Genomic DNA, 23,866 nt, shown 5'->3' with positions numbered 1-23,866 from the left:
GGATTCTCCTGGCTCACGGCCTCAGCCCTGCCGCATCAAATTGCCTCCAAGTCCAAAGGAAAGTTATAGGCTATTGCTTAACCTCAGCGCGTTCGAGTGCACATAATGTGTTCCTAAAACTTTTCATTTCAGTCCCTCTTTTTTTCTTTTTAAGTTTTCCAGATCGGTAACAGACCAACGTATTGCGCCAAAAGAATATTAATATAGGTATAGCGAAAGCGTTTATCACTATGCTGCATTTTGACCGTTGCATTGCCGATTTTCTTAAGCATTGAAGTAAATTCCAATTAAACATTTCCCTTTATTGCAGTATGAGGTATTCTCATTGTTTGTTGATATCGACAATACTTATATATTTCATATTCATCCATCGGTTGCATTGTATTCTGCTGACGGCACAGGGGAAAAAGTGGTTCCTTGTGTGAATGTCCTCAAGCTCCAGTACCTCCTCCCCAACTGTAGCAATAAGAATTGGGCATGGCATGAGTGCTGCGGTTCCTAACTGATGGATGTGCCTCTTCGGAGCATCGGGCTTTGAAGATGTAAAAAGACCCTGATGGTAGTTATATACAAACCCCCAAACAGTAAAAGGATGTGATCGCAAAGTTACAACGGGAGATAGAAAACGCATGCCAAAAGGTAAATGTCACAATTGTCATGGGGGATTTCAATTTGCAGGTAGGATTGGATAGTCAGGATGTTGTGGGATTCCAAGAGGGGAAATCTCTTGAATGCCTGTGGTTGAGACCACTTGCGGATCAGCTATTTTGGATTGCGTATTGTGCAATAGACTGGAATTGATTAGAGAGTATTAGGTAAAAAACCCTATCGGGGTAAGTGACTATAATATGATGGCCTTCACCCTGAAATTTGAGAAGGAGGTCAGATATATCAATATTACAGTGGAGTAAAGGAAATTATAGAGGCATGAGATAGGAGGTGTGCAGAATTGATTGGAAAATAACACCGGCAGGAATTACGGCAGAGCAGCAATGGCTGGAATTTCTGTAAGCAATTCAGATGGCACATGATATATACGTCCCAAGGAGGAAGAAGCGTTCCCAAAACAAGAAGACACAACCGTGGCTAACAAAAGAAGTCAATCCCAAAGAGAGTGAGCATAACAGAACAGTGGGAAATTAGAGGAAGCTTTTAAATATCAATAAATATCAACTAAAAATCATGAAGTTAAAGATGGAATATGACAGTAAGCTAGACAATTATATAAAAAGTCGATTCCAGAAGTTTCTTCAGATGCATAAAAGAGAAGAAAGAATGGATATTGGACCGCTGTAAAATGAGGCTGAAGATGTATTAATGTGGGACAAGCAAATGGTGGACGATCTGAAAAAGTATTTTGCATCAATCTTCATGTAGAAGACATGAGCAGTATGGTGGAAGTTCCAGGTATTGACGGGTCATTAGTGTCTGAAGTTACTATTACTACAGAAAAGGTTCTTTGGAAGATGAACGATCTGAAGGTAGACAATGTTGGGATCAGATAGGATGCTCAGAGATCTTGACACCTTTTTGAAGACAGGTGTGTGCCCCCTCATCTTACTTTTTGTGAAGTCCAATATCAATTCCCTTGTGCTTCTGACATTGTGTACAAGATTGTGGCTACAACACCACTCAACATGCTGAAATGTTTCGCTCCTCTACGCACTTCCATCACCATCTGAAACTCTGACAATAATAGTTGTGTCTTCAGCAACGTTAGAGATAGCACTAGAGCTGCGTCTAGCCACACAATTATGGCTGCAGAGAGAAAAGAACAGTGGGATAAGCACACATCATTAAGTTGCGCCAGTATTCATTATCAGCGAAGTGGAGATATTATTTCCATTCCGCACAGACAGTGATCTTCTGGTGAGGAACTTAACGATTCATTTGCAGTGATAGGTTCGGCAGCCCAAGTTCGGGAGCTTTTTGATCATACCTGTTGAAACGATCATGTTATACCGGACGTAAGTATTATTAACCTCCAGGTGATCAATGGCCACGGAAAGAGCCAATGAAATCGCATCCGCTGTAGACAAATAGTGGTGATATGCAAATTACATTGGGTCTATGTCCTAGCTGAGGCAGGGGTTGATTCAAGCCATAGTCAACCTCTCAATGTCCTTCATTGTGGAACTGAGTGCTGCGGGAAATAGTCATTAAGGCATCTCACCCTGTTCTTCTTGGGAATTGGTATGACTTCTCCCTATTAAAGCAGGTGGGAACTTACAATCGGAGCAATGAGAAGTTGAAAATACCATTGAATACACGCGACAGTTAGTTGACCCAAAATTTCAGAGCCCTACCAGGTACGGCATCAGGGCAGCTCCCTTGCAAGCACTTAACATATTGAAAGACCTTCCGAGATCGGCTTCCGAGTCAAAGATCCCAGGGTCAGTGGATGCTGCCGTGACCCTCATTGCAGTAGTTGTATTCTCCATTTCAATGCGTGCATAAAAGCTGTTAATCCCCACTGGGAGCGAAACTTCTCCGCAATTCATTGTAAGTTTGCGCTTTGTGGGAAGTAATGGCCTGTAAGCACTGCCAGAGTTGACGTGCATCCAATTACGCCTCCAACCTCAATCAGAATGGTTATTTTGCTCATGAGATAATCTTCCGTATGTCATACCTGGCCTTCTTGCGCAATCTTGGATCACCACACTTTAATGCACCGATATTTTCCTTCCCCAGACGTTTACAAATCTCTTGGTTCATCTGCGGTTTTTGATTCAGTTATGTATAATATATTCTGGTAGGCATAGACATATCCACACAGGTTTTTAGAGTTAGTGATAACTGGGGAGTATTTATTCAGATTTGAATAAAAACGCTGAACAGTCCAGTCTATGAACTCAAAGTTGTTTTGTAAGTGCTCCTGTGTCTCCTGTATCTACACCTTATTGGTCCCCTCTACTGTTGCTGTGGTCTTCAATATCTATCCATAGATCAGACTTTCCAAATTGCAAGTGTAGGATGGCACTGTAAGTGAGATGATGGTAGCATCACAGTGGTCCTATGTGTTACTCCTCTGGTTCCACAAGTGATATGTTGTTAATAACTATTTAGAGACTGTTTCACGCTAGCTCGGTTAAAAACCCCCAAGACGACGGGGAAAACATCAGGGTGTGCTGTTTTTTGATGCCTGTCGCCCCGCTCAATAGAGACTGTTGGACTCGGGCCTGTGGTGGGCTATACACAGCTACCAAGATGATGGCTGATAACTCCCATGAGAGATAAAATGGAGTATAGTTTTTCCCAAGATTTTCCAGGTTCAGAGAGCAGGACTGGAATAGAACTGCCATGTTTGTACACCACCAGCAGTGGATAATGAAGCATGCTCCTACTCCTCTGCCTTTGAAATATTCATCAGTCCCATCTTGATAGTAAATGTGATGTCAGCAATCTGTAAAACTGCATCTAGAATGACAGGTATATCCAGGTCTCCCTCAAGCAGAAGAACACAACAATCCGGAATATCCTTCTGAACAACAATCATCCTCTGCAAACTTCGATTATATTTTCCAGAAACTGTATATCTGTCAGCAAAATTGCATGCAAGTATGAACCCTCTTCTCCGTAAACAAACTTTTAATCCAGCCCAGTTTCTGCTTTCTGCTTTCCGTAAAGGGGAAACGCTCTAGCGACTGGAGACCAGCATCCGATATTTATCAGCTTTGAGTAGCAATAGTGTAGCAATAGAGATTTTAGCCGCCTTAACATGATGTTGCTTCTGCATTATTTAAGTGTTTAATTGTGGATTCCAGCTCTAGAAATCTAACATGAGAATATTTGATTTATTTCCATCAGGGCTGCTTGCATGAGTGGCCATCTTAATGATACTACAAAATCTGTTGTATGTTCTGCACTTATCAAGACCAAAGTTGATGTTTCTATCTTTTCAAAATAGCTCTACTATTTGAATTAATTGTTGTACCTTTTATGGATGGAGACTATAATTTTAATTCATCCATGTATCCATGTATAGAAGGTATGCCAAGGTATAATTTGTTTGTCTGTATGTTTTAATTTGCTAATTTGTTACCCTATCTTTATACAATTCAGTAAATTAGAGAGAAAATTTGAAACCAGGCAAAACCACCGTGGATTCAGAGTCGCACTGAGAAATATCTCGTTTTATTTATTGGTGGTTGTTCTTTTTTGATTGAGAATAGACAGAGCGATTTGAGCACGCCAATGCTTCATCATATATTGTGCGAATTTCACAAGTGTTGTGTGTATTTATGTACATTATGAACTATTAACAATGACTGTGGGGCAGAATCAAATGTTTTTGATAGTCATTGTAACAAAGTGAATGATTTTTTGCTTTTCCTGTTGGCTTGAATTGGCTATTCTCAGTTGTTCCTTACAGCCTTTCATACCCTTACCGCACACTTTCTGCTCTTCGCAAGTATATTGTGGTTACCTAAATGAGCGGTGATTAGTAGTGAGATGCATGATGTTAAATTTCATATTTAGATTGTAAAACAATAGGACGCTATTTTGATGGGTTATTTGTGATTTCTCCTTTAGGCAAAAGATCCGTTTTATCTTATTATTCAAAAGTAATTATTATTATCTCACCTCTTTCAAGTATGGACTTTTTAAAAAATTAAACAGCAGATGTTTCTTCTGGATAATCCCAGAGGAGGGGACGTCCTCACCACTCCCCTCAAATGCACCCTAATAAAATGTCTGAGGATCTTATGTTTCACTGAAATCTAATCTTAAATGTCTAAACTCCAACAGGTATAAACTCAGTCTTCCTTCATAAATCATGTGAATAAAACTCCAGAAGAGGTAATTTGCTCTGTTGTTTTATGCCAGTGGCTTACAACTCGCAGAATACGCCTTATTATATCTAAGAAATGTTATGAAATGTGTTGCTTTTTGGCACAGTAGAGCACAGGACATAAAAACTAGTATAATTGACAATAAGAAATGAAAGAACTATATACCGCAAAGCAGGATTAGCAAGGTCATGTTCATGGACTGTTCAGAAGGCTAACTTAGAAGAAGAATCTGCTCCTGAATCAATTTGCATCAATTGCAAATCAGGGAAAGAAAACCCATCAACAACACGGACAATACAATCCGATGGAATGCAACACTGCAAGAAGTGTAATTTAAATAACAGATGAATGAATCAATTGATCAGATGGTCAGTTTTTTTTACAAGTGCTGCTGAAGGATTAGTGGTGCTGACATTGTAAGAACCTCTCAGCTCTTCTTCAACAAAGCATCATATCACATTTATGGAGAAAAGAACTGAGACTTTGATTTACATTACACTTAAAACAGTGAACCTCTTCAGGACTCATGCCAATAGGTTCAGAAACAGTTATTATCCCTCAACAAACAATTCCTCGAACAGAGCAGAAACTACACTTGCCCCATTGGATTGTTCCCACATCCTATGAATCCGCTTATATATTTATTATTATGTATTTCTTCTGTATTTTCAGTCTTTTGTATCTTGCAGACTGTTTGTCCAACCTGTTCGGTACAGTCCTTCACTGGCCCTATTATGGTTATTGTACTTATTGAGTATGCCAGGAACAAAATGAATCTTAGGGTCGCATATGGTTTCATATAAGGGGTGATAATAAACTTACTTTTTACTTTGATATTATATGTATTGTACATAAGAGCTCATCTTAACATAGAATGTGACGTTTTATTAGTCTTAGAAATGCAGAATTAAATTTGTCCTTGATACTTTCAGGTTTATGTATCTTCTGCCCAATGAAGAAGTGAAAATATTTGAGTTGGATTAAGATCAAGCAGCAAGACCCCTGCGTGAGGTCCTCTGAAATTTACCTTTCAATTCATTGTACTCTTACTCTAAGATAACTAACCTAGATGTCCCGACTTTCAACTTTCTATGTAACTCCCTAAAATCTCTCTTCAGGACCTAATCACATTTCCTACTTGTGTCATTTGTGCCAATTTGTTTCAAGACCTCTGGCTACTTTAGAATGCTATGGATCCATTCTGAGACATCCGTGACACTGACACCTGGGAAGCAACATACCATCTGTGTATCTCTATCGTGCCCACAGAACCTCGTCGCTTATCCTCCGACAATGGCATTTCCTATCACCACTGCCGTCCTATTCACCTCTCGTCCCTTCTAAGCCACAACACCAGACTCAGTCCGAGAAACCCTGTGATGCAGCTCTCCCTGGTTAGACATCCTCTTCAACAGTATCTAAAGTGGTATACTCATTATAGAGGGAAACGGCCACGAGTAGACTCTGCACTGATTGTGCATTTCTTTTCCTTCTCCTGACAGTCACCCAGCTCACTGTCTCTTGCCCCCTCCCTGCAGCTCCTATCCATCACCTCCTCATTCTCCCGTATGAGCAAAACGTCCTCGAGTTGCTACTCCAGTGCTGTAGCTGGGTGCACCTGCCGCTGTTGTGGTTGTCCAGGAGACTGGAAGTCTCCAAGAACTCGCACATCTCAGAATAGTACAAAAGACTGCCCCTGGAGGTACTCTCACTCCACGCTCCACTCCTATGCCCTAACAGATAAGGAATGCGGAATTACTAACAAAAACGGAATCTTACCAGATACTTCCCATAGCCCATGCCTGAAGAGCCAAAACTATATCACACTCTGACCCACTCACAGCAATGATGGCCTGATGAATGATCGCTTCACTTGCCCTTGCATTATTTTGAATGATTAAGAAAGACAGATAACGTATAAAGAAGTGACCCACGACTGGGAATGTCATCACTCACCTATCAGTTGAGTGGGTAATTCAGATAACCCTCGGGCGATGTTAATGTATTCCTCTGGATCAGGGTCTGTTTAATTCAAAGAAAAACGTCCTTGAAAACAGAACTAAAATAATGTAAACTGTTTATTTCAATGTGCCTTTGTGTTCAGTGCGTGGTTTTAACATACCGAGCTTCTGTATTTCCCTCAGTATTCTGTCCAACTTCGGTAACTCAGTCCTCCATGTCACAAAGGATTCCCACATCGCCCTCCGAGTCCGGGAGCCTTTGCCCATCACCAAACTGAGGAAGAGTCTGGAACTTTCTGCCCGTTTTCCCTTCTCTGTCAGCTCAGTGACTTTCTATAAAAGGAAAACAATGAATTTATTGTGGAGCAGATAGAAAGTCAGAAAGAGTTTACATATGATCCTGTAAGCTCCTGTTGCTTTAATAAGAATTGAATAAATTTAAGAATTTATGTCTGACATGTTAAATGTTTCTTCTGGCACAACAACTGCTGATATAAAACCTACACCACATATTTAGACATAGGTTTGAGGATTAGTGCAGCAAAGACTTCTATGAATGTTATTTTTCATCCAAAGAAAAAATTTCCAGGGACATTCCTGATAGGGTCTGCATTAACACAATTATGCGGAAACAAAGCAGAGTAAACCAGCATGTAACAACAAAAGCAAGAGTGGGGGGGGGGGGCTGAGGGAGCAAAAAAAATGAATTTTGGGACCGAATCTCAGACACATGGGGAGAAAATTGAATTTTCAGAAGCTGAAATGCAGGTAATCAGAACAGCCACATTCAGATTAACAGGCATTCAGCATGGCCTGGAACATATACGGGTGGGAATCATATCTGAAAATACATGTTAAATAACTACTATTACAAATCCAATGTTGACTCTTCATCCCTATTTGACCGTTGAGGAGTAACAGTTTATAACTGCTGATGAAGATAAATCACGTAGCCATGAGCGGGGATCTCCAGGATGAAGACCCGGTGCTGATGAAGGAACGATGATATTTCCCAAAGTCAGGTTGAGCTGAGACTTGAAGTGGATGCGCCAGGTGGCGGTGAGCAACATATCCACTGCCTCGCTGTGGTTTGATGGATTTGCAGGTTTGGGAGATGCAATCAGTGCTGCTGAACTTCTGCACAAACTGCAGACAGTTCCTGACGGAGCAAAAGGATACGTAAAATTTATTAACTTGATGCCAGAACCATCTACCCTGCGTGATGCTCAGCTTCAGCTGTTGGGGGTAACATGCCGAGGCAAATGCCGGCGGCACCATCTTCAAAGTAATGAAATGATTCACTTAAACGAGACACATGCAGCCCCTGTCCTGCCCTTACAGTCATGTTTTGTGTGGGATCCACTGACCGCCATGACGTGAATCGAATGAATTGACTTTCCTACTGACATTCTTAATATACTAGAGGAATAAAAATCTTTGTGTTACGTATCCATCCAAATGTGCAATGTGTAGTTTGAAGTAATTGATAATAAGTAGCAACACACAACAAATGCTGGTGGAATGCAGCAGGACCCTTCGGCAGGACTAAGAGTCTCGACCCGAAACATCGACAGTGCTTCTCCCTGTAGATGCTGCCTGGCCTGCTGCGTTCCACCAGCATTTTGTGTGTATTGCTTGAATTTCCAGCATCTGCAGATTTTCTGGTGTTTGTTTTCATAATAAGTAGTATGTACAACAGTCAATACAACATAGAAATACAGTTGTGTCAGCATGAAAAAAATACAAGATTGCTCTTAATCAGGATATCAGGAGGGCCAGAATAAGGCACGAGGTTCCTTGAGCAGACAGGTGATTCCAAATATCAAGGGATTCCTCATACATGTCAAGAGCAAAAGGGTTGTAGGGGTCAAAATTGGTCCTCTGGAATATCAGAATGGTAATTCATGCATGGAGCCAAAGGAGATGGGGGAGATTTTAAATGCATTCTTTACATTTTTATATATACTCAGGAGACGGACAAAGTATTTTGAAGTGAGGCCAAACTGCATCAACTTCATAAGATCTATACACTTTATAGATAAGGTGTCTGCTATTTTGAGGTGAATCAGGGTGGATAAATCCCGAAGGCCTGACTAGGTGTTGCTTGCGGGAGGCAAGTGTACACATTGCCACGGCCCGGGCAGAGATAATAAAATCATCCTTAGTGATATCAGAAGAAGCAAAGGACTAGAGGATAATCAAAGTTGGAGGGAGGAGAAGATAGTGGCGCGACGCAGCGCGCGTGGTCTCTCCGGTGAACGATATCTGTTATTTGTTAAGTAGGTTACCGTGCACATTTCTAATTTGATGGAGATACACGTGAGAGCACGGAGGAATATCTGGAGAAACTTCTGAAATGCCCGCTTCGCTGCCGCTGCTACTGTGCGGTCCGGAATCTCCGGAGGAGAAGGCCTCTGACCCCTCGGCTTTGCTTGTTTCGGCTGCCGGGACGAGGTCGAAGGCCCTCGGCAGAGGATGGCGCTTTGGAGGCTGTATCGGCGGGGCTGGTCGGAGGCTCGATGTTTTCGGACGGACTCAGAGTCTGCTGTGGTCCGGTGCTTCTAATGCATCAGTTGTTGGTGCCTGGAGGTTTATGGCAGGGAGAGTTTCTCCCTTTCTGCTGCTTGATATTGGGACAATTGTAGTCGATCGGGACTTGAGACTTTTTTTTAACCGTGCCCACAGTCTGCTTTTATCAAATTATGGTATTGCTTTGCACTGCTGTAGCTATATGTTATAATTATGTGGTTTTGTCAATGTGAGTCTTTGTTTTGTCTGTTTTTTTTGTGACATCGCTCTGGAGGAACAATGTATCATTTCTTAATATATGCATACATTTCTAAATGACAATAAACGAGGACCTCATAACCTAAAAAAAAAGTTGTTCTGCTGTTTCAGAAAGGATCTAAAATAACCCAGGGAATTATAGGTTGCTGACCCTGACCCCAGTCGTGGGAACGTTACTGGAAGGTATTCCAAGGGATGGAATATATTGGTACTTAGATAGACGTGGAGTGATTGGGAATCGTCAGCATAGCTTCATGTGTGGCAGGTCGTGTCTAACGAATAGAAACATAGTAACCATACAGCACAATACAGGCCCTTCGGCCCACAAAGCAGTGCGGAACATGTTCCTACTTTAGAACTACCTCGCCTTTACCTAGAACACTCTATTTTTCTAAGCTCCATGTAGCCATCCAGGAGTTTCTTAAGGGACCCTATCGTTTCCGCATCCCCCAAAGCCACTGGCAGCCCATCCCACACACTCACCACTCTCTGTGTAAAAAAAATACTTACCCCTGACATCTCTGTACCTACTTCCAAACACCTTAAAACTATGCCCTCTCGTGCTAGCCGTTTCAGCCCTGGGGAAAGGCCTTTGACTACCCACACGATCAAAGCTTCTCATTATCTTGTACATCGCTATCAGGTCACCTCTCATCCTCAATCACTCTAAGAGAAACGGCTGAGTTCACTCAACCTATTCTCTTAGGACATGCTCCCCAATCCAGGCAGCATCCTTGTAAACATTCTCTGCACCCTTTCTATGGATTCCACGTCCCTCGCATAGTGAGGCGAACAGAATTGAGCACAGTACTCCAAGTGGGGTCTGACCAGGGTCCTGTATAGCTGCAGTATTAACTCTTGGCTCTTAAAGTCAATGCACTGCATGCCTTCACAGAGGCACAGAGTCAACCTGCTTAGCAGCTTTGGGAGACCTATGGACTCGGACCCCAAGATCCCTCTGATCCTCCACACTGCCAGGAGTCTTACCCTTAAAGCTATATTTTGCTATCATTATTGACCTACCAAAATGAACCAGCTCACACTTCTCTGGGTTGAACTCCATCTGCCACTTTTCAGCCCAGTTTTGCATCCTATCAATATCCTGTGTAACCTCTGACAGCCCTGCACACTATTCATAAAACTCCCAACCTTTGTGTCATCAGCAGATTTACTAACCCATCCCTCCACTTCCTCATCCAGGTTATTTATAAAAAATCACGAAGTGTAGGGTTCTTTGAAAAAAAAGCACAGATTTTTTCAAGCAAGATACCCGGAAAGTTGCTGAAGGCAAGACATTAATGTTCTCTACATGTACTTTAGCAATGCACATGACAAGGTCCCACATAGGAGGTCGGTCAAGGAATTTCAGTCACTCAGCATTCAAGATGTGTTAATAAAATGGATAAGACTTTGGCTTCATGGGGAAAGCCAGAGAGTGGTGGCAAATATTTGCCTCTCTGACTGGAGACCTGTGACGAGTGGAGTGCCGCAGTGATTGGTACTGCATCTGTTATTGTTTGCAGTCAATATCAATGATCTGTGTAATAACGCAGTTAACTGGTTCCACAAATTTTGCGGAGGACACAAAGAGTGGTACTATAGTGGACACCGAAGAACACCAGAGCTTTCAGTGGCATCTGGACCAGCCGGAAACATGGGCTGAGCAATGGCAGATGGAGTTTAATACAGACAATTATGGTGTTGCACTTTGTAAGGACCAGCCAGGGTAAGTTTTGCACACTGAATGGCCAGGCACTGAAGAATGTGGTAGAAGGAAAGGATCTGGAAATAGAGGTACACAAATCATTGAAAGAGGCGGCACAGGTAGATAGGTTCGTAAATCATCTTTTGTAACTCTGGCCTTCATAAGTCAAAATATTGATTACAGAGTTGGGATGCTATATTGAAGTTGTATAAGACGCCGGTGAGGCCTAATTTGGAGGACTGTGTGCAGTTTAAGTCACCTATCTGCAAGAAAGATGCAAATAAGATTGAAGGTGCATAGGGGAAGTTGACCAAGATATTACTGGGACTGGACGGCATGAATTATAAGGAAATACTACTAACTGAATTCGCTCATAATACTTTGGGACGTAGAGGACTGAAGGGAGATTTGATAGAGGTTTACAGATAGGATAAACGCAAGCAGGCTTTTACTACTAACGTTCGGTTAGACTACGACTAGAGGTCATGGGTTAACACAAAATGTTCAAGGGGAACATGAGGAGGTACCTTTTCACTCAGATGGTCGTGAAAGTCTGGAACAAGCGGTCAATGAAAGTGGAGCAAGCCAGGTGGATTTTGACTTTTAAGGGAAATTTCGATATGGATATGGATGGTAGTCGTATGGAGGGGCTGTGGTCTGTTTGGAGGTTGATGGGAGTAGGCAGTTGAAATGGTTCGACATGATATAGCTGGCGCAGTACTTCTCTATGACTCTTTGAATGGGAACTCAGATGGACAGCAGAGCAGGTATGATTGGCAGCTTTCCCTCCCTCCTTCCCTCACTGACTGCAGTGAAGCCAGTGGGTCAACTGAATTTGACTGACAGCCCTGACGAGATGAGCGTTGAATTGTAATCTGAATGCCTTTCCAACAGTCCAGATATACAGCCACTGTTCTTATACCCTACTGATAAATACCGGAGAGGAAAATGTGACACTGAAACTGTAGTTCCCAACACTCCACACCTTACCAGATTTCAAAGCTGCGGCCAGTTCTTCTGCAGACAATTCAGGGATTTCGTTGGGCATGTAGAAATGTTAGAACATGTCGGAGATTAATATTGAACATTTTTCCCTCTAATACCAGTGACAATACATTAAATAGACTCACCCCATGTTCCTGTGCAGTGAAATGCCCCTCCTGTCTCAACATCCAACTGAGTCTTTCAACACCTTCTTCTATTGCTTGTTTCAGTCTGTCCCTGTAGAATTTCGTCAGTTGGTATAGTCGATATTCAGCCCTCTCTGCCAGGAGGTCAGAGATTGTAGACTCTGGGTCTGCGAGGATAAAAAGGAGGAAGTGGGCACCAACCCAAATATGCCTCTTCTCCACCGCTTTTACAGTACTCACATCATGTCTTGAAACTCCTGCCTTCAGCTACAAACACAGATTTTCTCCCCAACTCCAACACGAGCCTTAAAGCCAACCCAACAACCCTCTGGGAGTTACTTTACCAGAAGGACCACATTTGCGAGAAATCAAACTCCCCACTCTACCCCCTCATTCGGTTCAATTTAGGATGGACAATAACTGGTGGGGATTCCAATGATATTCGCTTACCAGAGATACTCTATCCATCCAGGTGTCCCTTAATTCACATACCGGAAATGCACTCTTCATTTGTACAGCTCCATATTTTCTAATGCACATTTCCAGTAGTGGGGTAACCGGTGCACCACTACATCACATGTACCAGTCCCACACATTTTCCCTCCCCTCTGACCTACCCTCCAATAAGACCTCACATTTACCCTCCAGATTGGAAGACAGCAAATGTCACGTAACTTTTTGAAAAAGGATGTACCAAAAGACGGGGGGACATGTGGATGTCGTATACTTGGATTTCCAGAAGGCGTTCGATAAGTAGCCGCACAAGAGACTTAAAAATAAGATATGGATGCATGGAGTCGGAGGAAGTGTATTGGCATGGATAATGGATTGGCTAACGAATAGAAGGCAGAGAGTTGGTAAAAATGGGTGTTTCTCCAGTTGGCAGTCTGTGGCGAGTGGGGTGCCGCAGGGGTCAGTGCTGGGCCCGCAGATGTTTACCATTCAGATTGATGTTTTGAAAGAGTGGACTGAGTATACCGTAGCAAAATTTGCTGATGACACTAAACTGAGTGGAAAAGGAAATTGTACAGATGATGTGGAGAGTCTGCAGAGGGATATAGATAGGTTAAGAGAGTAGGTCAATGTCTGGCAGATGGAATATAACAATGCTGAATGCAATATTATCCACTTTGGAAGGAATAATAGAAGAGCAAATATTATTTAAATGGTGAAAGATTACAGCATGCTGTTGTGCAGAGGGACTTGGGAGAGCTTATTCATGGATCGCAAAAAGTTGGCTTGCAGGTACAACAGCTTATTAAGAAAGCAAACAAAATGTTGGTCTTCATTGCTGGAGGGATTGAAATCAAGAGCAGGGAGCTCATGCTATAACTATACAGGGTACTGGTGCAACCGCACCTGGAGTACTGTGTGCAGTTCTGCTCTCCATACTTGAGGAAGGATATACTGGCTTTGGAGGCAGTGCAGAGGAGGTTCTCCAGGTTGATTCCTGAAATGAAGGGGTTAACCTATGAGAGGAGAAAGAGTTGCCTGGGACTATATTCTGGAATTCAGAAGAATGAGAAGGGATCTTATATGAGCATACAAAATTTTGAAATGGATAGATATGATAGAAGTAGGAAAGTTGTTTGCATTGGTCGGTGAGACTAGAACTAGGGGACATTGCCTTAAGATTCAGGGGAGAAGATTTAGGAAAGAGATGAGGAGAAACTGCTTTTCTCAAAGAGTGGTGAATCTGTGGAACTATCTGCCCAGTGAAGCAGTTGAGGCTTCCTTACTAAATATATTTAAGTTACAGTTAGATAGATCTTTACATAGTAAGGGAATTAAGTGTTCAGGGGAAAACGCAGGTTGATGGAGCTGAGTTTACAAACAGATCAGCCATGATCTAATAGAATGTCGGGGCAGGCTCGATGGGCTGGATGGCCTTACCCTGTTCCTATTTCTTATGCTCTTATGTTTTTATGTTCTCCTCCCTGCCACATTCTGCGAACACATCACCCTCATATTTCACTCACCCGCTCCTTGTTGGGGACTTGACAATTCCGTCTTTAATGAGCTTCCGAGCTCACAGACAGTGAGCCCACTTGTGCTGGTTCCAGAGTACGGATCAGTGTCCCTGATACCTCTATGTCTGGGCTGATTTTGTTCGCCTTTCTCTGCAGCCGGACTGCATCCACCTGGGACATCGCTCTCAATCCGACTCTGCTTTGGTACCTTGCTTCCCGTGTCCTGATCATCTTCCATCGATGCATTGCCTGGGAAGAATCTCTTGACTGCTGTCCAGAACCATTTCCCACCTGAAATAAATGATGAGTTGCAAGTTATACTGAAGTGATTTGGAGCTGAGCAGAACAAGGATTCACAACTGAGCCAAAACTCTGGCTGACCAGATTTGGATTGTGACTGAGCTGGTGAACGTGAACTGCACTTCCTACTAGTTACTGATTCTGATAAACCGGTGACGGGACACATGCACTCCCAGAAAAAGAACAGGATAGACATAGTAATACTGATCACTATCTTGGCGCTGATGACCAGGAAATCTAAAGGGAACAGCGTCAGGTGATACCGGGAAATATTACTGAGTGTATTTTCCACAAGCAGAAAAATCCCTCAGTTACACGCTGTCCAATCGCCTGTGTCACACACAGATCAGTCACTGGATTACAGACTGTCCTATCCGTTTGATCACACATACTTTGTTCACTGTGCAACAAACTGTCCACACCACTGGGTGAAAAACAACTATTTGCTATGCATCTCCTGCCCTGTTTAATTTTACAGAATGAACCTATTCTTTGGTGCACCTTTCACGTTCATCTTAGTCCCCTTGTAAATGTACATAACCCCCTTCACTGTCCGTTCTACCACCAAAATCGCTGACACCTGCAAACTTCCGAACAACATTAACAACTTTACCTACCTAATTTTTAAAATAAGGAGCAAACAGTAGACCTTCTGCCCATCCACACTGCAGGTCATAAGCCTCCAAACTGAATAGCCCGCCAATTATTAACCTTCGTATTCCTTCCTCCTAGCCAGTATTGTATCCAGATGGCTGGCTTGCCCGCAAGAAAATAACCTCAGTATTTTTGTGGTGTCTATATGTACACTGATAATAAATTCAATTAACTTTGAATCCCGAAGTTTCCAGGTATACAATGCGTGGAGTTGACAAAATGTTTGCCGTTATTAGCTGCAGCGCAGAATACAGGCGCAGGGAGATCTTGTGACAAGGCTATAAACTGTTGGTTGGATCAGTTGGAATAGTGTGTGCGTTTCTGGTAACAACACTACAGGAAGGATGCATTAATACCGGAGAGATTGCAAATCAAATTGAACATTTCAATTACAAGAGATTGGATTGGATGAGCACATTTTCTGATTCAGAGTCTCAGCTCAGGCTTAGATTATTCATTTCCCTTCATAGTTGCTGCCTGACCTGCTGAGTTCCTCCATCACTGTGTGTGTGTGTGTGTGTGTGTGTGAGTGTGTGTGTGTGTGTGTGTGTGTGTGTGTGTGTGTGTGTGTGTGTGTGTGTGTTACCCGCTCTAGATCCCACCTTGAAATGCAATGGGGTTCATTTTATTCCGACACACCAATAACATTACATTGACCCGATTCTTTTTTTTTTGATTCAATGTTTGTCTCCTGTGGTTTTATTTTTCCTGTGATATTTCAGCATTCAAACTCTTTTTTTTTGAGATACCAAATTCACCATTTGTCCACAGCGCAGACATTCATTGGGGTATTAAAACACTGAAACAAACCACAGGTATGTCTACATATCTATAGTAAGTTGTCTCCTGATCCTTTGCCATTCCAAACGCTGGCAATGTTCTCGGCTCGGCTATAAAAAATACATTTCGTAAACTCCCCTCATCTCCTTTGCGCAGCAGCCAAGAAGACCCAGAGGGGGTTGATAGCTGCCTTTCCAAAACATGAAATGCTGTGTTATCACACAATTTCTGAAATTGCGGAAAAGTTCCTATCAACTGGCACTGAGTTTTATTAATGAAAGTTGGCGATGTCTCACACATCAGTACCTCTCTAGAGGCAAAACAGACCCTGACTCTTGACTTTTACATAACCTACAAACCTGCTGTTGCATTCCTGTTTCACTCACCACCACCTAATTCGGAACCTACTGGTTCTTTCACACAAGAGAAGCTTCGCATGGCGAGCGGAGTGATTTCAACATTACCGGTGACAGGTCCCTGCGTTGTAACTGTTACGTTGTTCATTTACTCAAGGCCGCAATACCAGTAGGATCAATGGCCCTTTTGGATGAAACTTTAACATCTGTTAAACATCTGTGCAAGTTTCCTCATCTAAAATCTTGTGCAGTAACAGGACAGAAGTTTAATTATGAAGTTCCCAGTGAACATACCTGTAGCCATTCTGATTCTGACTGAAGATTGCTAATTGTCGTCGACTTGTTTACACTTTGCTTCCAGCGCGGGGAAGCTCCACCTGCTGGTGATGCTGTGAATTACATAACAAGCAAACAGTGAGTCAGAGTACGGTTGAAAATATGACAACAGGTCCATCCCCTGTATGATAGCAGCAGTTGGATTAGGGGCCAACCCTTCCCCGTTTCTATCAACTTTTGTATGTCTGTTCAGTGATATCTGACGCTTCCTACTGATAGAGTCACAGACAACAGAGCACCGATACAAACCCTTCTGCCCAAAGAGTCAATGCCAACCACAGTGCCCACCAAGATGGTCCCAATTTCCTATGATGGATCCAGTTCTCTCCTGGATTCCTCACTCCATCTACACATCCCAACTGCTTCTGTAATTAGACAATTGTGCCTGCCTCATACACGGGCAGTTCCCTTCACATAATCACCAAACTCTTGCGTGAAACCGTTGTTGGTTTTGCAATCTATTTACCACTCCTGCCAACTTCGATCACCTATAAGTTATGAGAATCTTCACTGTCAGCACAGTCTACTAATTTTATGTCATCCGTGAACTTACTGGTCAAGACTTCTGCACTCGCATTCAAATCATTGCTACAAAATAACGAATTTTAAAAGTTAATAGCCTGTAGCCCTGGCGGCACACCACTAGTTACCCACCTTGATCATGAGGAGAAAACATCAATCACTATACTTTGCTTGCTACTTTTAAGCTAAAGTTAAATCCATCTAACTTGCTCTTTCTGTGGACCGCATTAGGGGCCTAATCTTTCAGACCAAGCTGCCATGTGGGATCTTATCAAGGATTTTGCTGAAGTCTAATACAGAACATCCATGGGAAAATATCTTCGAATTTTCACCTCTGCTTAATGTCTGGTTCACAGGTTCTGACAACGTATTTAGTAGAAAAGTACTTGATGACGTCAGGGTGCGCAAAGATAAAGCATTGGTTGTCATTTGCTTGTGAGGACTGAATGAACTGTGGTGTTTGTACATTGTGTTACAAAAAGGTTTGCTATCAGCTGAGGCTTCTATGTCGATATACTCGAGTGGAAGTAAATCATTGCAGCTTGCAACAACCAGAGCGGTCAATGACATGTTACTGTAGCTCATGGTAATTCCGTATTTCTGTAATCACTACAGCACGAAGCATTTATGGTATAAATTGTTATCACATTTTGAGATGATTATGCGGTAACGCAGACAAGCAAGGAAGCATCGGAACTGAGCACAAGTTACGTCGGAAGATGCAAGATTTGAAATGAGCAAACACTGAGGGAATGTGAGTGGCTTTAAAGAGCTGGGCTGCTGAAAGCACATCACCAGACCTGGAGCGATTGCAACTGGGTCTGGCAGTGGCATAACTGGTACTTCTGGGCGCAATCAGTCTTACTCCAACTATTTTTTACCTTCCATTGTACCGGTATATAATATCTAAAGGACCAGCGTTTCAATGAGACTCACAGACCTCTCTCCTGACTGAATCAGTGGCAAATCTGAGTCAGAAGGGTTCTCTCCAGTTGCTAGTCTCAATCCTCAGACTCGTTCACTTGTTAATGTTCGCTTGTCTTCAGTCATGGTTTGCTTCCAGATGTGGGCGTTTCTAATAATAAATCTCTCACCGTAGGTCTAACTTTAATTGGAGAGATAATAAAGCATGTTAACAGTATAAAGGAGAATAAAACATTTGTGCTCAATATCCTGAAAGCAAAACTCACTGGAATTTAAACATTGAAGACAAATTTAACAACCTCAGTGAATAAATCTGTAATTGTCCCTCACACATCACAGAACCTGATATGAAGGAGTCATCGTTCAGTCATGGTAACATAAGATATCAGAGCAGGATCACGTTATTCGATCCTTATGATTACCACCAACCCACCCCCACGACGCTCTATTTATTCCTCATGTAACACCGAAGTTACTTAGCAATCAAGAATATGTCAAACTCTGGCATAAATGTTTTCAGTAATTGCCTCCATCACAAATATGGCAGCATATTCACGCATCAACTAAGCTTTGGCTGAGAAAAAGAATCCTCCATCGCAGTTTTAGAGGAAAACATTTATGATCAGCTTGCGCTCTGAGCAGATGGAGACTTCCTCTCCATGTTCACAGTGCCCAGGTTTTTTCAGCATTCGATAGGTTTAAATAAATACACCCCGACACCCAGCCCCACCACCTTCACTGAACTCCATTCACTACAGGCCCAGAGTCATCAAATGGGCCTCATAATTAAGGACTAACACGTTGGCCTTCAAAAGCTCCGGATACATAAAAACTACCATTTTTGTGAGCCTTGTAAGCAACAACTGTACTGTCCCGTTTAAGATGATGCTGGTGAGACACAACCACGCCTTGCCGCTGGTAAACAGAACTACAAATTATTGTATTATTTACACACATTTCTCGGAGATACTGCAATCAATAGCCCGTAACTTCCCTTTCGGAGATGAACATTTGAACAGCTTTTACAACCTGACATTTTTGAAGTCTCTAAGGTTTAGAAGGGTTACATCGTGACCTGTACGGGCTGAATCGAGGCGGCGCGCCGAGGTTCGAGAGCAGAGAATAAGCCAATGCTTGGCCATAGCAGCAGTGGACTTGAAGGCGGATTCGGGAGAACCGGGGCAAGGCGATGGTCAAAGGATTCGGGCCTGAATTGAGGAAGGGCGCGAGGTTTGGGTCAAATTTGAAAGTTGGATACGTTCGGAATCGAGGCAGCTGGGTCCGGGCCAGAGCAATTCGAAGTGGCAGGGTCTGGTTCCAAGAGCAAGGAATGACACCATGTTTGCTCGATTTGAGTGCCGGGCCAGATTGAAGATGGTCAGGGTGTCGGTGCCGGAGCAGAGGGACTCCGTGAGGTTTACTCGTCTCTGCGCTGAACTGAGGCTGTAGCCTGCAACTGATAGTTTCCTCAGGCGGTTGCTCGGATGATCTGGTTCGTGGCACATTTTTGTGATCTGAATGTCAGTTGTTTATTGTTTTGGATGCACATTGTTTTCCCTGCACATTAGGTGTTTGACGGTCTTTTCTTAATGATTTCCATTGAGTTTTTTTTGTGGCTTCCTGTAAAGTGACGAATCCCAGGGGAGTATATAGTATAGACACTTTTGGAATATATGTACTCTGAATTTAGAACAGCAATAAACACAGTTCCAGAAATAGTAGGTAACTTGATAAAAAGATAGTTACCAGGGAAAAGCTGAGGGTTCTTTCCTGTCTAAATCACAAAACGAGCTCCTGTGCACTTTCTATTCCCGGCAGATGTTAACCGGTCCAGGGTGAATGTAATCAAAAGACAGTGGAATCACTAGAACAGCTCAATAGGTAAGGAACAGCTATGGGAGAGTCACAAATTAATCGATTTGTGTTTTTGACCTTCCGTCAGAATGGCCTAAACGTTTTCGGTTCTTAGTGCAGATCGCCAGCATCCTGAGTTTCTGTTTGATTTCCATAGCCTGACAGACAAATGACAGTGAGAGGGAATTTTCAAACAGCGTCAGAACACTGAAAGCCTCTGGGTCCAATCCTATTGTTGCAAACACGGAATAGCCCATTCAATCGCAGTCTCTCTCTGTCAGGGACGGAATGGAAACTCACTCCATCCTCAGATTAACAATCATTGCTTCCAAGGAAATCTCAGAAACAAATACCTGAGTCCGGAACACATGCAACACTTGCGCAACACCTCATAAAGCTGGGCTCCTGATCACTGGGTTCACATTATCTGGGCCAAAAAAATGTGTTATCCCAGGACCCGACCTCATAGGAACACAGCCACCCCACCCCAAAATCCTTGCACTTCATCCACACTTCTCACACTGAATGATATAGCGAGTAATTTGCCACGACAAATGCCCAGCAACCGTACACTTCTGCTTCATTGCGGAAGGAGGAACATCAAGCCCCATCTGTTGCAGTTCACGCAAGAGCCAAATCCCAAAGTCCGACAGCTCCATATTCCCGAAGTCCCCATCCCAGCATTACAGCCCAAGCACCAACTCTTCATGCAATCGTTGCTGCCTGTAACATGCAGCATTGTCTCGGCCATTCAGAGTTCAAAAATTAACACCCCGACATCAACCTACGGCAGGACGGGAAACGGATGATCTGACTGGCCAGATGTCGGCAGGATATCCTGGGTGCGAGTTACGAGAGGGTGAGGAGATGTTTTACATCGTCTCCAGCAGCTAAACTGAACACATTTTATCATGATCTTATTATTAAATGATATATTGCCCAACACAATTGAACAACACATTTTGAGCAGAAGAAAAAGATTAACACCTCCACTTGGGAATCCCCCTCCAAGTCAGTCGCCTTTCTGACTGGGAAACATATCGCTGTTACTTCATTTCCGCTGGGTCAAAATCATGGAATTCCCTGCCGAACAGCACTGTGGGTGTAGCTACACTCAGGGACTGCAGCGGTTCAAGAAGGCAACTCATCACCATCTTCTGAGGTGTACCTGTGGATGCTGGCTGAGCTGCCGACGCCCGTACCATGTAAATGAATAAAAAGAGCAATGCTTTTCATATAAAATTGAAATTAAAGTGCTGGAAACATCAAATTGGATCTGTGGAAACACAAGAAGACCCAGGATCAGAACTGGGACCGCCTAATCTGCTGACCACTCAATTGCGTAATTTGTTCCAGACAAATGTTCATATCTACAATGGGAGATGTATTGCACACCAGGGTTCTGAGAGAACTAGTTAAAGAAATATCGGGGCATTAATAGTTATCTTTTGAGAAACGAAAATCTCATATATTTAAATTGGACCTTCTTTGCATTCGCCGTTCAACATTAATTCTGTATTGTTAAGCACTTGAGTCTCTTTGCCGCACAGTACACTCCCTCGAACAAGGCGTGTTTCTTTTTACGTTATTCATTACTAATTACTCGATAACAGAGAGGCCCCTGGTGAAACAATTATCTCCAGTCTATTGAACTTAATATCTATAACAGGAATCACGACTGTGTACCATATTCAATCGATTTTAAAATGCATAACAACTAACATGTTCCAGTCTCCAATGTTCCATCTTATTACTATTTTTGCAGTTAGTTGCGTTGATAAAACATTGGCTTGAGCCGGAAATTTTCAGACAGCCTGGAAAAAGCGGCACCTCAGATGTGTGTGTGTTTTGCAATATGCATCTATGAATACATAGAGTGAAAAATTAATACGTCGCATATTTTGTTTTAAATTGTTAATTGGATGATATGATAAAATACAGTAAAACAAAGAAAAAGAAAATCAGGTTTCCTAAACGTTTTACGAGCTGTTTTCAATTCTAACTGCGCTGCAACAAAGGCGCCATGGCAGGAGAATTTAATTTACAGCACGGCCGCACACTGGCGCAGCTCCGACAGAACAGTGACAGTCTCTCTCTCCACTTACCCCAACTGTGCCGAGATACCCCGCACCCCCCCCCCCCCCCAAAGAGATGACAACCAGTCAAAGTTGACAAGTTGACAGCAAGATAAGGACGCCCTTCTCCTTCAGTTTATTGCTCACTTACTGGAAACAAATTACCACATCACAGCAGCAATCATATGAAATTATGACCATTTCCTGCTGGTGAATTTGCCTGGCATCCCATTTACTTTACACATAGTTGTATCGCTCCTCGTCAGAGAACGATGCAAAAACACCAAAGATTAAATTCACTGGGTCTCTTATTTGTTAGAGTGTTGAATTAGTAACAGGTCATTTGTCCCATCAGTCCTGTTCCGACATTCTCTATGATCACAGAGACACAACACGTCTCTCCCTTGTTTGTAGAGAATCTGTGTTCTGCGGAATTAAACAGATTGAAAAAAAAACTCTGCTTCTCTTTCCCTTTAAGGACGAGAATGCCAACACACACAGAATTTCCACCTCCTGGCAATAGCCTCATGTATCTTCTCCAGTTTCAGCTATCCCTACAGCAGCAAAAATGTTCTCGACATTCCTGCCTGGACTCCGCTTGATATTCAATGTATCCGGCAAGGGCTCAATTCATTTATAATATATGCATTTGTAAAATCTCCTCACCATCGAAATAACAGTGACTAAAATCAACTCCCGTGATTTTCTAATACCAGCGAATGCAGTCAAATGCCCCCATTCATCCAGTACCCGAGGGTAAAATCATTTTACCTCTAATTCTACTAAATCAAACAAGCTGAGGTTGATAAATGTGGTGGAGCAGTAGCGCGGTGGTCAGCATTGAAGTGGACGGTAAAACAGTGCTCAGTATTGAAGCGGACGGTAGTATAGTGGTCAGCATTGTAGTGGACGGTAAAACAGTGCTCAGTATTGAAGCGGACGGTAGCACAGTGGTCAGCACTGAAGCGGACGGTAGCCAGTGGTCAGCATTGAATCGGACGGTGGCCAGTGGTCAGCATTGAAGCAGACTGTAGCCAGTGGTCAGCATTGAAGCGGACGGTAGCGCACTGGTCAGCATTGAAGCGGACGGTAGCCAGTGGTCAGCACTGAAGCGGACTGTAGCCAGTGGTCAGCATTGAATCGGACGGTGGCCAGTGGTCAGCATTGAAGCGGACGGTAGTGCAGTGGTCAGCATTGAAGCAGACTGTAGCCAGTGGTCAGCACTGAAGCGACGGTAGTGCAGTGGTCAGCATTGAAGCAGACTGTAGCCAGTGGTCAGCATTGAAGCGGACGATTGCGCACTGGTCAGCATTGAAGCGGATGGTGGCCAGTGGTCAGCATTGAAGCGGACGGTAGTGCAGTGGTCAGCATTGAAGCAGACTGTAGCCAGTGGTCAGCATTGAAGCGGACGGTAGTGCAGTGGTCAGCATTGAAGCGGATGGTGGCCAGTGGTCAGCATTGAAGCGGACGGTAGTGCAGTGGTCAGCATTGAAGCAGACTGTAGCCAGTGGTCAGCATTGAAGCGGACGGTAGTGCAGTGGTCAGCATTGAAGCAGACTGTAGCCAGTGGTCAGCATTGAAGCGGACGGTTGCGCACTGGTCAGCATTGAAGCGGACGGTAGGGTAGTGGTCAGCATTGAAGCGGACGGTTGCGCACTGGTCAGTATTGAAGCGGATGGTAGCGTAGTGGTCAGCATTGAAGCGGACAGTAGTGCAGTG

At 43.2% G+C, this 23,866-nt stretch overlaps 1 protein-coding gene across 1 annotated transcript in view; it reads right to left on the bottom strand.

Moving 5' to 3' along the window:
* Positions 1 to 19,723, bottom strand: part of LOC132389912 (uncharacterized) — a 45,968-nt gene extending 26,245 nt beyond the window's left edge. Inside the window, exons 1-6 of the mRNA XM_059962474.1 lie at positions 19,477 to 19,723; positions 19,286 to 19,426; positions 14,356 to 14,637; positions 12,377 to 12,543; positions 6,916 to 7,087; positions 6,750 to 6,815 (exon numbers count right to left, since the gene is read on the bottom strand). Coding sequence (XP_059818457.1) covers positions 6,750 to 6,815; positions 6,916 to 7,087; positions 12,377 to 12,543; positions 14,356 to 14,637; positions 19,286 to 19,426; positions 19,477 to 19,723 — 1,075 coding nt within the window. The remainder of the gene's footprint in view (positions 1 to 6,749; positions 6,816 to 6,915; positions 7,088 to 12,376; positions 12,544 to 14,355; positions 14,638 to 19,285; positions 19,427 to 19,476) is intronic.
* Between the last annotated feature and the right edge of the window lie 4,143 nt (positions 19,724 to 23,866).

The sequence above is a fragment of the Hypanus sabinus genome, unplaced genomic scaffold (genome assembly GCF_030144855.1).
Source record: "Hypanus sabinus isolate sHypSab1 unplaced genomic scaffold, sHypSab1.hap1 scaffold_699, whole genome shotgun sequence".
Classification (NCBI taxonomy): domain Eukaryota; kingdom Metazoa; phylum Chordata; class Chondrichthyes; order Myliobatiformes; family Dasyatidae; genus Hypanus; species Hypanus sabinus.
This window is presented reverse-complemented; position numbering and strand designations above follow the sequence as displayed.